The sequence below is a fragment of the Chiloscyllium plagiosum genome, chromosome 5 (assembly GCF_004010195.1).
Source record: "Chiloscyllium plagiosum isolate BGI_BamShark_2017 chromosome 5, ASM401019v2, whole genome shotgun sequence".
NCBI lineage: Eukaryota > Metazoa > Chordata > Chondrichthyes > Orectolobiformes > Hemiscylliidae > Chiloscyllium > Chiloscyllium plagiosum.
In genome coordinates, this window is record NC_057714.1 from 109,907,929 (window position 1) to 109,924,096 (window position 16,168).

The following is a 16,168-nucleotide window of genomic DNA, read 5'->3' on the forward strand; positions in this document are numbered from 1 at the left end:
AGTGATATGAGAAAGGACATTATACGCAGCTGGAATATACCACTAGAGAGTGTGGTGGAGGCAGATACAATCAGGCCTTTCATTAGGAAACTGGATAAGCAGTGAAAGTTAGAAAGGACCAGGGAGTGGGAATAGTTGAATTACTATTGCATGGGTCTGGCATGGGCGTAATGAGCTCCATGCTGTTGCCTTCCCATGATTCTATCAATCTCTTTCTTTGAAATCTGTGAAAAATATAAACTTGACACATTATCAAATAAAAAATTTGTAAATAGTTTAGAATTGATTTTGAACAATTACAACTTTCCACAATTTTAATTAACATTCTCCCATTTAAAGAAAAAAATAATAAAGTAACTATTGCTTTTGTAAACACAGTGGACTTTTACATTTGGGATTTGAGCTTGAATCTATTCTATGATGACAGGATGAAATTCTCCCTTCCTGAAAAAGTAAGAATTTACCAAGTAAAAGGAGAGTGCTTTTGATTTCTTCATTTGTAGGAAATGGGCATCACGACTGGGCCAATATTTACTGCCCGTCCCTAGTTGCCCTTGAGAAGGTGGAGTGAGCTGCCTTCCTGAACCGCTGTAGTCTACCTGTTGTGGGTTGATCTACAATGCCCTTACAGAGTGAATTCCAGGATTTTGACCCAGAGATAGTAAAGGAATGGTGATATATTTCCAAGTTAGGATGGTGAGTACCTTGGAGGGGAACTTGAAGATGATGGTGTTCCCATATATCTGCTGCACTTGTCCTTCTAGATGGAAGTGGTCGTGGGTTTGAAAGGTGCTGTCTGAGGATCTCTGGTGAACTTCTGCAGTGCATCTTGTAGGTAGTACACACTGCTACTAATCAAATTCATTGTGTGATGATATTACATTTTAAAGAATTGTGTGTTGTCCTGGTTTTTCCTATGAACAGAGGTGATGAGTGGTCCATTCCAATAAAGTAGATAGCTTGTGAAGCCTTGGGATTATTTTTAAAGTTGCAACAGTAGAAGCATGCCTGAATGGGTGGAGTCAACCTCCCACAAAACTGGAAATTTTGTTTAACTTTCAGTAGCTGTTGGGGTTTGGAAGCTGCTGTATATTTCTCCCTGCTACAGCAAAATGCTTGAGCTCTCTCTGTCTGTCTCTGAGTTTTCTCTTGATGCTCTTACATCCTGGACTGGAGAATTGCATGTGAGCCTATCTATTTTACTGAATATGCCTTTGCTGAGGGTGTGATTATGGGATGTTACAATATTGCAATAGTTACAATTTGTTAGTTAAATAATTTATTAGTCTGTTAAGTTTTCCAATTGAGTTAAGTTATTCTAATTCTTTTCTTTTGTTCGTATTTTAACTATAATATAAGAATAAAGTGTGTTTTGCTTCAAGCCTGGTAGTCTGACCAATTGAGTTGCATCTGAAACACAACGCCTGAACATTTGCCTTTAAAAATAAGAAACAGTTGGGGCCTAGGTCATTTTCTTAATACATTTGAGGGTTTTGGTCTGGTCCATAACAATTTCCAGGAACCCATTAGTGAACTATTTCTTGAAGAAGAAGAGTCAGTCATATTGGATGCTGTTTCTCATTCCATGTTGCCAGACCTGCTGCTTTTTTCTGTGACAATAACAGGTTTCGGCTAAGAGTACAGGACACAGTGGAAATGGTGTATACAGGTGCCCTCACCTTGGTTAAAGCAGTCATTGCTTCCTCAACTTCATTAGTCTTCTTGCAGATCTTGGCCAAAAGCATCAAGTATTTCACATCATTCATCATGGTGGCTAAATCATTTTCTGAAACAGAGCAATGGTCTGACAATGGTATTTGCCAAACAAGAGGTGACAGATATCCTGGTTGCCCTCTTAATAATAATACAGCAGTGTTTATTCATCTATATTGTCATCTCCCTTCTAAATCCACATAAGAGTCCTGCAAATTATTTTGCCACTCTGCTATGTTGGAATCACAATTGTTTCTCATTTTCAACCAGGATCTTAAAATTTCTCAATTCTTTATCTCCTTAGTTTTTGTTCTTATTATCTACTAGGTCTTAAAAGTGTGCTACAAGTCACCTAACTGATACTTTCTGTTTTACCTTGTTCTTCCCATTGTATAATGCAATGGTTAAAATTAATGACTTTTTTTTAATTTAATAAACCATGACCGTAAAACCATAAGACCTAGGAGCCGAAGTCAGCCATTTTGTCCATTGAGTCTGCTCCACCATTCAGTAAGATCATGGCTGATCTGTTGTTCAGAAACTCCACTTTCCTGTCTTTTTCCCATAACCCTTGATTTTCCCTCCTGATTAAAAATACATCTATCTCAGCCTTGAATATAATAACATCACCTCAGCAGCCCTCTCTGGTAAAGAATTCCACTGATTCAATACCCTCTGAGAGAAGAAATTCTACCTCATTTCTGTCTTAAATGTGCAACTCTTTATTCTGAGATGAAGCCCTCTGGTTCTAGACTCTTCCACAAAGGAAAACAATCTTCTTGCATTTACCTTATCAAGGCCTCTAAGAATCTCATACCTTTTAAATAGATTGTCTCTCAATTCTTCTGTATTTCCAATGTGTGCAGGCCCAATCTACTCAACCACTCCTCAATAGATAGTCACTCCCTACCTGGTAAAATCAATGACTGCAGATGCTGGAAACCAGATTCTGGATTAGTGATGCTGGAAAAGCACAGCAGTTCAGGCAGCAAAATCAACGTTTCGGGCAAAACCCCTTCATCAGGAATACAGCCTACCTGGTATCAGCCTGGTGAACCCTGCTCCAGGGTTTTGAGCACATGAAACCCCAGTTGACCCTTCACTACTATGGGAGCACTGCACTGTCAGAGGTGCTGTCTCTCAGGTGACCAGCTAAACTGGGACGTCACCTGTTTGTTGGGGAGGAATGTGAAAGATCTCCTAACATTATTTCAAAGAAAAGCAGAGGAGTTATCCATTGCGTCTTGGCCTACATATCCTACAATCAACATCACAAAACAATGTTGTCAGAATATAGATGCAAGTCAACACAACCAAACCAAAGCAGAAATAGGTGTTTAGAATACAGAACTCACTGACTTGATTAGCATTAATTACTTTATGGGGAAGCTAGATTAAGTACTTGAGGTGAAGATGGTGTAATGATAATGTCTCTAGACTACGAATTAAACCCTAGCCAACACTCCGGATGCATAGGCTCAATCCTACCACACTAGCAGCTTAATTTAAAATCTGGAATTAAAAGTTAGATGATTTCTGCAGAACTGTCATTGATTGTCAGAAAACGCCATTTCATAATGTTCTTATGGAAAGGAAATCTGCCAAGACATAGAAGGAATGAAGCCTAGGCGCCTGAAATGCCTTCACTGCTCAGGATCAAAAGCTTTTTCCTAACAGCACTGTGAGATTGTGAACACCCCAGGAATTGCAGCAGTTCAAGAAGGCAGCTCACCACCACCATCTCCAGGGCAATTAGAGAATGACAATAATTATGAATAAATGAATTTTAAAATGCAGGTAGAGTTAGGTTCGGAGGATATTCATCACAAATATTAAATACAAAGCTGACCCAGTATTTTTTAAATTCACCTTTGTGGGATGTGGCATCGCTGTCCGTCCCAAGTTGCCCTTCTGAAGGTGGTGGTGAGCTGTTTCTTGAACTGCTGCAGTCCATCTGCTGTGGGTTGACCCACTATGTCATTAGGAAGGGAATTCCAGGATGTTAACCCAGTCACACTGATGGAACAGTGATGCATTTCCAAGTCAGGTTGGGGAGTGGCTTGGAGGAGAACTTGAAGGCAGTGGTGTTCCCATGTACCTGCTGCCTTTGTTGTTCTGGATGGAAGCGATTGTGGATTGTGGAGTATGAGGATCTTTGGTGAAATGCTGCAGTGCATCTTGTGGACATTACACACTGCTGCTCTTCAGCGTTCGTGGTGGAGGGAGTGGATGCTTGTGGACATGGTGCCAATCAAGTGGTTTGCTTTGGTGTCAAGCTTCTTGGGTGTTGTTGGAGCTGCACTCATCCACACAAGTGGGGAGTATTTTCCTGACTTGTGACATAGAGCGTGGGCAGGCTTGGGGAAACAGGAGGTGAGTTACTCACTACAGTATTCCAAGCCTCTGACCTGCACTTTATGTGGTGTGTTTATTTGGTGAGTCCAGTTGGACCAAGCAGTCTGTGTCTATGGTGAAAATTTTATACAAATCTGTGCAAGTTCCCCCAACTAGAGTAAACATCAATTTCTCCACAAGAAAGTGGAATATAAATTAACATACTGAAATCATGTTCAAGGGCCTTTCTCAGCACTTTCTTTGCTTTATCGAACAGTCTCAGTTTCAGAAGGAGTTCTGCCAAGTCATAACACAAGAAGTCCTGTCCACCTATTTTTAGTGCAGTTTCAAAATAATGAATGGCCTGAAGATGAGAAAAAAAATACAAATCACTCTGCTATAGCTTCTTCATGATGAAATTGGCATATAAACACATGATATTTTAATATGCAATAAGAAATATAATCAGCACAGCAGGGAATATTTATCGCATATTTTGGCTGTGAGTCACACAGCAACTTGTCAATGTTGATCCCTGATCTCTACTGAATGACCTTATCTCAGCAGAGATTGAACATGGTTCAAGGAAAGATGGGGCTTGATGGCCAATATGACCATGTTTGTTCCATACTTTTGCAGGTCAAACGAAAATATGTCTTGACATGGCTTTCAGGCCTGACATTCAATTAATATGCTCTGTGAAATAATTATGATGGAGGAATGCTAACTGTCCATATGTTAAAACCAAAACTGCTGAACTTGTCAAGCTGAGAGATGAAAGCAAATGCTATTGAAAGGGACAACAGAGATAATTCAGGCCAGGAGGATGGAAGTGTGCTTTTATTTATGAATACTAGGACTTGGATCTGAATATGAGGCAGCACAATGTTCCAAAGTCATTGAAATAGATAATTCCTAAATATAATATAAGATCACTGGAGAAAGCAAAAGAAATACAATAATGCAAATAATGGTTTTAAAGAATATATAACTGGACCATTCCTTTTCAAAATAAAGAAGAGAAGTGCAGCACAGGAACAGGCCCTTCGGCCCTCTGAGCCCGTGCCAAACATCATGCCCTAACTAAACTAAAAACAAACCTTTTGCTTTTATTCGGTCTGTATCCCTCTATTCCCTCCCTGTTCATGTAACCATCCAGATGCCTCTTAAATGTCATCTATGTGCCTGCTTCTACCACCCCTTCTAGCTGAGTGTTCCAGGTTTCTACCACTCTCTGCGTGAAAAACTTGCCTTGCACATCTCCCATAACCTTGCCTTCTCTCACCTTGAACCTGTGCTCCCTTGTAATTGAAACTTGAACTCTGGGGAAAAGCCTCTGACTATCCACCCAATTGATGCTTCTCATAATTATGTAGACCTCGATCAGATCTCTTCTCAGCCACCGTCTTTCCAGCAAAAAGAATCCTAATCTTTTTAACCTTTCCTCATGGACAATGGCCTCGAGACAAGGCAACATCCTGGTAAACCTTCTCTGCACTCTGTCCAAAGCTTCCAAGTCCTTCTGGTAGTGTGGCGACCAAAACTGCACGCAGTATTCCAAATGGAGCCGAAGAAGGGTGTTATATCGTTGCAACAAGGTTTGCCAACTCTTGTGCTCCATGCCCCAGCCGATGAAGGAAAGCATGTCATATGCCTTCTTAATCAACTTTGCCAGTTGTGCTGCCACTTTTAGGAACTGTGGCTCTGCACATCCAGATCCATCTGTATGTTAATGTTCCTAAGGGTTCTGCCAACAAACAGATGGATCTGGATGTGCAGAGCCACAGTTCCTAAAAGTATAATTCACATCTAAATTTGATCTTCCAAAATGCATCAACTCGCTTTTTGGATTGAATTCTAATTTAAAAAATGGGTGATGTGGCCTATCATTATAGTGAATCACTTTCATCCAATGAGACAGTATGTAAAGGCTGAACATATCAGAGGTCTTCACTAGCTGCGTGTAGGAGAAAACTGAACAAATGTGGATAAGAAGAATCCAAATGAGTGTCCTGATTCTGCAGTCAATGGAAGGGTCAGCTCAGGTGCTTTTATGAATAGGTGGTGTTGTTATGGGTGGCACAGTGGCTCAGTGGATAGTACTGCTTCCCCACAGTGCCAGGGACCCCGGTTTGATTCCAACTTTGGGTAACATGTTCTCCCTCCAGCTGTGTGTATTTCCTCCTACAGTCCAAAGATGTGCAAGATAGCAGGGTAGGTGGATTGGCCATGCTAAATTGCCCATAGTGCCCAGAGGCATGCAGGCTAGGTCGATTAGCCATGGAAAATGTAGAGTTAGAAAAATAGGCCAAGGGTATAGGTCTGGGTAGGATGCTCTTTGGAGGGTCAGTGTGGACTCAATGGGCCAAATGGCCTGCTTCCACAGTGTAGGGATTCCATGATCTTAGCTGATGTTGTTACCAGACAAATGAAATCCCAGACTGAAATATGGCATGTTAAATCATGTCTTGTTTGATTTTAATGAAGTAATCTCTCACCTACTTTTTAAAAAATCCATTCATAGGATGTGGACATCACCGAGTGCTGAGCAGTTATTGCCCTAGTTGGCCTTGAGTAGGTGGAGGTGAACTGCCTTCTTAAACCACTCCATGTATATGTGCTGTATTTCGACCCATGATGCCATTAGGGAGGAAATTCCAGGATTGTAATCCAATGATAGGGAAGGAACAGCAATATATTCCCAAGTCAGGATGGAGAGTGGCTTGGAATTTGCAGGTGGTGGTGTCCCCACCTATCTGTTGCCCTACCCTTCTAGATAGGAGTGATCGTGGGTTTGGTAGGTGTTGTCCAAGTAGCCTTGGTGAATTGCTACAGTGCATCCAATAGATGGTAAAACACTGCTGCTGGCTTGGTGGTGGAGAAAGTAGAGGTTTGTGCATTTGATGCCAATCAAGTGGGCCGTTTTGCCTGGATGGTGTCAGCTTCTTGCGTGTTGTTGGAGCTGCACCCATTCAGACAAGTATTCCATCACATTCTTGACTTATGTCTTGTAGATGGTGGGCAGGTTTTAGGGAGTTGGAAGGTGAGTTACGCACTACACTTCGCCTCTGAACTGCACTCATAACCATTGTATTTATATGGCTTGTAAATCTTTTCTGAATCCTTCCAAGTTTCACAACATCCTTGCAATAGGAAGGAGACACGAATTGCACATAATATTCCAAAAGTGGCCTAATCAATGTGCTGGACAGCTGCAACATGACCTCCCAATTCCTGTACTCAATGCTCTGTCTAATAAAGGAAAGCAGACTAAATGCCTTCTTCACGATCCTATCTACCTGTGACTCCACTTTCAATGACTCCAAGGTCTCTTTGTTCAGTAACATTCTTTGTTCAGTGGGCGGCGCGGTGGCACAGTGGTTAGCACTGCTATCTCACAGCGCCAGAGACCCGGGTTCAATTCTCGCCTCAGGCGACTGACTGTGTGGAGATTGCACATTCTCCCTGTGTCTGCATGGGTTTCCTCCCACAGTCCAAAGATGTACAGGTCAGGTGAATTGGCCATGCTAAATTGTCTGTAGTGTTAGGTAAGGGGTAAATGTAGGGGTATGGGTGGGTTGCGCTTCGGCGGGTCAGTGTGGACTTGTTGGGCCAAAGGGCCTGTTTCCACACTGTAAAGTAATCTAATCACTCCCCAGAATCTTACCATTCCAAGCTTTCGGAGCACTGCTCTTCCATTAGATGAAGTCCATTTCTTGACTCTTCATATAACTGAACTTAAATTTTCTCAGCTTTCAAATAAGCCCTGCAATGTTTTGACCAAACACGTTTGGCATGAAACTTTTACTAAACCTCTTACACTAAGCTAACCCATTTTTAACAAATCTAAACTATCACCTTCCTTTCTGAAGAACATCTGCTTTTCACACCTAACTATGGCTGATGTGCAGAACTGCCCAAACCGAAACTAGAAAAAAAACTTTTATCCAAGTTAGGGGTTTTTCCTTAATTAAAAAAACTGAATTTCTGACCTTTCTAACCAGAACCCAATGCACAATTGTTTTCTGTTAACTTTATTGGTGTATTACTTTTCTTTAATCTTTTAAGTTGGTAATTTTCCTGTCATCATTTCAAATGTGTACCTGTCTTATATCTATAAGCATGGACATAAATAAATGATAAATAAAAACCCCTTTGAGGGAATCTTCAATCTGTTCCCTTGTAGTTCATGAATCAAAGATTACTTCAAGTGGAATGAGTGTTTTAAAAAAGATAATTAGACTTACAGTGTCTTATGTGCAGGGATAACCTCCTACAGGGATATCCAGACAAACACTATTCACCTTTAATTAAATCGCTGGATGGTACACTTTCAACCTCTACTATGCATTACTTTCAAATATATATCCAGCTCTTTTTTTGAAACCATCTATGGAGTCTGCACCCCCCCACTCTCCAAGGCAGCACATTCCAAATTCCAAAGTAAAGACTCCTTGCTCTCTTGCTGGCAATCTTAAATTTGTGATTCTTATTACTGATATACCAACTGATGGAAACAGAATATCCTTCTTTACTCTGTCAAAATTGTTCACAATTTTGAGTACCTCAGTAAGGCCATCTCTTAATTACCTCTGCTCCAAGGAGAATAAGGCCAATTTCTCTAATCTTTCCATGAATCTATATTAGATTAGATTATTTACAGTGTGGAAATAGGCCCTTCGGCCCAACAAGTCAACACCGACCCTCTGAAGAGCAACCCACCCAGACCCATTCCCCTACATTTACCCCTGCCCCTAACACTACGGGCAATTTATCATGGCCAATTCACCTCACCTACATACTTTTGGACTGTGGGAGGAAACCAGAGCACCCGGACGAAACCCACACAGACACGGAGAGAGTGTGCAAACTCCACACAGACAGTTGCCTGAGGCAGGAATTGAACCCAGGTCTCTGGCGCTGTGAGGCAGCAGTGCTAACCACTGAGCCACCGTACCGCCACTAAAATCCCCACTCCTGGTATCATTCTAGTAAATCACCTTTGCACTCTCTCCAATGTTTTAACATCCTTCCTTAAATAAGGTGCTCAGAACAGAACACAATTTTCCAAATGGTAGTCTAACCAAGATTTAAAGAGATGTAGCATCACTTCCTTGTTTTTATACTCTACGCCTCTCTTTAGAAACCAAGGATCCTAAAAGCCTTTTAACTGTTTCAACTTGCTGGGCCATCTTCAGGGAATCATTTACTTGAGTCCAGAGGTCCCTCTGCTCCTGCATCATTGAGCCTGTACTGTGTCTCCGTACTTCTACCAAAATGCATTAGCTCACATTTCTCTGCATTGAAACTCATCTGCCAGATGTCTGCCATTTGGCCAACTTTTTCATGTGTAAGAGTTAATGCACTTGATGAGCTTCTTGCCTGACAGTTTGGCAAAATATAATGTTTCTTACGGATTTGAAAGAAAAAGTTTAGTCTTGCGTGGGAACAGACAGATGTACCCAATAATCACAAACAATGCAACAAGGATGCAGGTTTGCATTCATTTATTTAAAAGTACTACAAAGTCTTTAAAATGATCATGACTAATATCAAGCAATACTGAGGTACATAAAGTCAATTACATATAACAAAATGTGGGTTCCCCATACCTTGGTGTAATGATGAGTTTTAACTAATGCTTGACCTATCTTTCTCACCAAATGTCCATCGTGAGGGTTTTTCTTCAGGACCTGTTCATATACCTCTATTGCTTTCTCGGGCTAAAATAAATTAGAAGCAGTCAGTCTGATTAAAACAGGAACAAGAAAAATAGGAAGCACAGATTAGATTAGATTACTTACAGTGTGGAAACAGGCCCTTCGGCCCAACAAGTCCACACCGCCCCGCCGAAGCGCAACCCACCCATACCCCTGCATTTACCCCTTACCTAACACTACGGGCAATTTAGCATGGCCAATTTACCTGACCTGCACATCTTTGGATTGTGGGAGGAAACCGGAGCACCCGGAGGAAACCCACGCCGACACGGGGAGAATGTGCAAACTCCACACAGTCAGTCGCCTGAGCGGGAATTGAACCCGGGTCTCTGGTGCTGTGAGGCAGCAGTGCTAACCACTGTGCCACCGTGCCAATATAGCAATTTAAACACGCAACAGCACCAGAAGAGTTTCATAGAGGGGGAAATAGGCCTTATTTTCAAAAAAATTAAATACTTTCGGAAGGGAACCAAAGACTCAAAGGTAGAAGACAGAGGGTGGTGGTGCAGGATTGTTTTTCAGACTGGAGGCCTATGACGAGTGGAGTACCAGAAGGATTGGTGCTGGGTCCTCTACTTTTTGTCATTTACATAAATGATTTGGATGCGAGCATAAGAGGTACAGTTAATAAGTTTGCAGATGACACCAAAATTGGAGGTGTAGTGGACCGCAAAGAGGGTTACCTCATATTACAAAAGGATCTGGACCAGTTGGGCCAATGGGCTGAGAAGTGGCAGATGGAGTTTAATTCAGATAAATGTGAGGTGCTGCATTTTGGAAAAGCAAATCTTAGTAGGGCTTATACACTTAATGGTAAGGTACTAGGGAGTGTTGCTGAACAAAGAGACCTTGGAGTGCAGGTTCATTGCTCCTTGAAAGTTGAATCGCAGATAGATAGGATAATGAAGAAGGCATTTGGTATACTTTCCTTTATTGGTCAGAGTATTGAGTACAGGAGTTGGGAGGTCTTGTTGCGGCTGTACAGGACATTGGTTAGGCAACTTTTGGAATATTGCATGCAATTCTGGTCTCCTTCCTATCAGAAAGATGTTGTGAAACTTGAACGGGTTCAGAAAAGATTTACAAGGATGTTGCAGGGTTGTAGGATTTCATCTATAGGGAGAGGCTGGACAGGCTGGGGTTGTTTTCCCTGGAGTGTCGGAGGCTGAGTGGTGACCTTATAGAGGTTTACAAAATTATGAGGGTCATGGATAGGATAAATAGACCAAGTCTTTTCCCTGGGGTCAGGGAGTCCAGAACTAGAGGTCATAGGTTTGGGGTGAGAGGGGAAAGATATAAAAGAGACCTAAGGAGCAACTTTTTCACGTAGAGGGTGGTACGTGTATGGAATGAGCTGCCAGAGGAAGTGGTGGAGGTTGGTACAATTGCAACATTTAAGAGGTATTTGGATGGGTATATGAATAAGAAGGATTTGGAGGGATATGGGCCGTGTGCTGGCAGGTGGGACTAGATTGGGTTGGGATATCTGGTCGGCATGGACAGGTTGGACCAAAGGGTCTGTTTCCATGCTGTACATCTCTATGAATCTATGAATCTACTTGGGTATGGAATTTTATATGTCAGGGTATGGAATTTTATATTACTGGCTTTTGCCTTTCCTCTTTCATGGAATGTGGGCATTGCTGGTAAGGAGAAAGTGAGAACTGCAGATGCTGGAGATCGGAGTCGAGAGTGTGTTGCTGAAAAAGCGCAGCAGGTCAGGCAGTATCCGAGGAGCAGGGGAATTGACATTTTGGGCATAAGCCCTTCATCAGGACTGAGGCTTGTGGGTTGGGGCTGAGAGATAAATGGGAGGGGGTGGGGCTGGGGTACGGTAGCTGGGAAAGTGATAGGTGGATGAAGGTGAGGGAGAAGGGGATTGGTCAACCCACAAGCCTCATTGCTGGTAAGGCCTGCATTTGTGACCCATCCTTAACTGTCCTTGATCTGAGTGGCTTGATAGGACATGTCAGAGTGCAACCCAAGAGTCAAGTACATTGTGGAGTGTCTGGAGTCACACGCAGATGAGCCCAGGTAAAGATGGCAGATTTCCATATCTTAACCATTTTTATAGCAGTTGTTAACAGTTGTCATAGTCACCTTTACTGAAACTAGCTTTCAATTTCAGATTCATGAACTGAATTCAAGTTTCACCAGCTGCTGTGATGGAACTTGAACCCCAGTCCCCATTGCATTTGTTTGGGACTCTGGATTTCCTCGGTCCAGCGACATTATCATTACACCACTGTCTACCCCAATCTGTGTCAGTTGTCCAACTCCATCCCAATGAAGGTACTTTTTTTTTCCCAGAGGAGGATTGAGGCTATCACCGTAGCTATCCAACATGCAACAGTCGGTAGCTAATTATAGGGCCATAAGACATGTGAACAGATGTAGGCCATTCAGCCCATTGAGTCTGTACTGCCACTCAATGAGATCATGGCTGCTCTGATAATCCTCAACTCCACTTTTCTACCTTTTCCCATAACCCTTGATTCCCTTGCTGTCTATGAGGAGAAAGTGAGGTCTGCAGATGCTGGAGATCAGAGCTGGAAATGTGTTGCTGGAAAAGCGCAGCAGGTCAGGCAGCATCCAGGGAACAGGAGAATTGACGTTTCGGGCATAAGCCCTTCTTGATTCCTGAAGAAGGGCTTATGCCCGAAACGTCGATTCTCCTGTTCCCTGGATGCTGCCTGACCTGCTGCGCTTTTCCAGCAACACATTTCCATCCCTTGCTGTCTATCTCAGTCTTGAATATTCTTACCGTATATACTTGAGTAATAGTCAAATTTTTTGACTACTTGTTAAGGTTAAATTTATGGGGTCAACAATTACATGAATACTATTTTTGAGGGCCTGAAATTCATGCCTATCAAGACTCATACGGTAGCATTAGCAGAAGCCCAAATGATCTCTAAGTGAATAAAGAAAAACAAATGAATTATGGTAATGCTAAAAACCCAGAGCTGAACCCAACAGCCAGTGCACTGGGAGACCAGAAGTGGAGCGGAACGTGATGGCCGGCACACTGACTCGTAAATGTTGATCTGCTATCTTGGAGAACTAGGGTCAACTTTTACATGAGATATATGGAAAATTCCAGGTTATTTGGCCAAAAATTGGGGTCGACCTTTACATGAGATCGACTATTACGTGAGTATATACAGTAATCTCCCAACCTCAGCAGTTCTCTGTGGTAAAGAATTCCACAGATTCGCAACGCTCTGGCACAAGTAATTCCTCCTCATCTCTGTCTTAAATGTGCATAGCCTTACTCTGAGATTATGTTGTCTGATCTTAAGACTCCCCGACAAGGAAGAAACAATCTTTTTACATCTACCCTGTCGGGTCCTCTAAGAATCTCGTAGGTTTCAATAAGCCTTTCATTCTTCTAAATTCCATTGAGTACAGGCCCAATCTACACAACTTCTCCTCATAAGATAGAACTTCCAAACCTGCTATCAGCCCAATGAACCTTCTCTGGACTTCCTCCAACGCCAGTGTATCTTTTCCTAACTCCTGAGCAACTGTCCAGTTGATCCAATACCTATCTCTCACATATCCCCAAATACATGTATGTGGGACACTGAGCTTTATAAATTGTGGCATGGGTACAAAGAAAGAGCATTACAATAAGCCTTTACAGAAAAACAAGCTTGTTCAGAGGTAATTGGAGCATTGTGTCCAACCTTGAAAACCACTATTTATGAATAATGTGAAGCCTTTAGAGAGGGTGCAGAAAAGGTGAATGAGAATAAATCCATGGATGAGGGACAACAGTTGCATGAATAGATTGGAGATGACAACATACTCCTGACCGAAGAGAAGGTTAAGACTGAATTCGTGGAGATGCTCACTTACTTGCTGCAAGGTTATCAGAGGTTGGGTGGGAACGTGGAACAAATAGATCAACCCATAATCTTACTGGATGGTGAAGAAGGCTAGAGAGTCTGAATGGCGCATTCCCAATTCAGGTTCAAATAATGGCAGCTGGTGGAATTTAAATTTAATTAATACATCTGGAATATAAAGCTAATAATGTGACCATGAAATTTTCATCAGATGTCTCCCTGAAGCACTCCTCACTAAACCAGTAACAGAGCTATTACACTTTAAACAACTGTATTCCCCGCTGAAGCCACTACCTGATCTGAATCAGTTATCCCTTAGCAAATGCCTGAAATACCAAGTCTCCCATTCCCCTGGATTCAAATGAGGATCTAGTTTGATAAAACCTATTAGGTACACGTTATGACCGTTCTGACTTACCTCCTGGATAGCTATATATGCATCACCAAGAAGAAGGCTTATCTGTGTATTCGGGAACTGTTCATGCAAGTCTCTGTAAAACAGAAAATATGACAGTGTGCTGCAGAAGTCAGGCTTCACATTGGTACGACCCACTGGGAGAGCACACTGTAAATCATGTCCCACTATTCCTGGTCTTACCAAATCTTAAAGTTTTTTAAAGGTACACACAATACACCATTTTACCTGACTTTTAGACCAAAGTTGATGGAAAGCATGAATCAAGTGATTAGACTGTAGCTACAAGTAAATAGGTATAAATCATTGGCATGTCTCAATTCAAAAGTGACAAGTCACAACAACTACTGCAGGAAAGGTAACTAGTTTAGTTCATGTTTAAATTGAGTTTTTCACCACAAAGAACATGCACTTTCTGCTGGGGAGAACAAATTGTGTTTTTCTCTCTCTCTCTCTCCTCCAGTGTTTCCGTAACTTGTTTACAGTGCAACCTATCAGTTAGCTGAGATACACTCAGTTCATTTGTAAGCTACTTCATAGTTCCTGATGGTCTCAGCATTACAGGAACCCACGGCCACAGAAACAGAGTTCACATTGGGTATCAAATTCACTGCTGTGAAATTATGCAAACATCATGTTAAATCTCTGTTTTTAAAATCAGTTCTTTGTGCTCGCAGTACAAAGATTTTAAAGATGAAAAATGTAAAAAGACAGTGGAGTGGGGGACACCTCTGTCCTTAAAGAGACACCTCTGTCCTTAAAGAAAATGACATGCAATCTCAAAAATGCCTTTCACTATTAACATGTAATAGACAACAACAACAAAATAAGACTTACATCCATTCATTCTTCTTCCCCTCTTTATACCAATTTGCACAGTCTTAGAATTTCCTAAATTTGAACCTATTCTAACATTTCACATTTGGAATTATATATAGTATATCCATGATTATATTATCATTCCATTAATATGAACAAATTTTACATTAAATGATTACAATGAAAGATTCCATCGCCAAATAATTCGCATTCCAATTTTTAAACTTTTCAATGAAGCTTAGTGAACTATGATCAATGTAAATTAGCATTTACAACCTCAGTTATCTGAACATCGATTATCTGAATTTTGGATTATCCGAAAAGATCTCATGGTCCTGATACTTGGGTAATCTGTGTTATCCGAACTTTCGATTATCCGAACAAAATATTTCCTGCCTGTGTTGTTCGGATAATCGAATTCGCCCTGTATTTGTTTCCATGTTGGGTATCGACTTCAAAGTGCTGAAGAGTTAACAACAATCCCAAAATCTCTTTTTCTATGGTACAGTACTTCTTATGATACTGGTTTAGTTTCTCAGAGAGAATCACACTGGAGTCTCTATTCCTTACTCATCATCCAATAACAAGGCAGCATCTATACCCAAATCACTAGCATCAACTACCATTGTGAAAGGGCTGGAAAAATCAGGGGTGGCCAATACTAGTTTATTTGTGAAGATTGCTTTTAGATTCCCAAAGGCTGCTTGTCATTCTACGACCATACCTCTTTTGATATTTGTTAAAGATACAGCTACCTTACCAAAATTATGCACAAATTTACACATTCCTAAAATCTCAGTTTTTCATTTAGTTTTAGCAACATGATATTCTATTAAAACCTTCACTTTCAGTGTCCTTGGAAACATTTGTCCTTGTTCTAACCGCATGCACCAAATAACTCAATCTTGCTTTTGCAAATTCACCTTTTGCTAAATTTATTACAACATTTATCAGCCAATCGTAATTGTTAAAAACAGATCTTTGAATTATCTTTCATGCTCTTTCCAAGTGTTACTATAAACTACAACATCATCTATATACATTACACAGTAATGCACTCCAGCCATGACTTAATACATAAGTCTCTGGAATGTGGCTGAGACATTCTTTAACCTGAAGATACCACCCAACATTGATATAACTCAATCTGGTGTAACCAATGTTCCCTTTAATTTTTCTTCCCTCTGAGGTCCACGTATGGGGCTTCCCATTAGCTGCATAAGAAATGTTCGTATTACTGGAACTCCCTGCTGAACAGCATTGTGGGTCTACCTGCAGCACATAGATTGCAGTGGTTCAAGAAGGGCAACTCACCA

At 41.3% G+C, this 16,168-nt stretch overlaps 1 protein-coding gene across 1 annotated transcript in view; it reads right to left on the reverse strand.

Annotated features, from left to right (window-relative positions):
* Nucleotides 1-16,168, reverse strand: part of LOC122550133 (tetratricopeptide repeat protein 21B-like) — a 133,529-nt gene that overhangs the window by 43,564 nt on the left and 73,797 nt on the right. The window contains exons 16-19 of the mRNA XM_043690766.1: nucleotides 14,037-14,109; nucleotides 9,660-9,770; nucleotides 4,273-4,411; nucleotides 1,680-1,786 (exon numbers count right to left, since the gene is read on the reverse strand). Coding sequence (XP_043546701.1) covers nucleotides 1,680-1,786; nucleotides 4,273-4,411; nucleotides 9,660-9,770; nucleotides 14,037-14,109 — 430 coding nt within the window. The remainder of the gene's footprint in view (nucleotides 1-1,679; nucleotides 1,787-4,272; nucleotides 4,412-9,659; nucleotides 9,771-14,036; nucleotides 14,110-16,168) is intronic.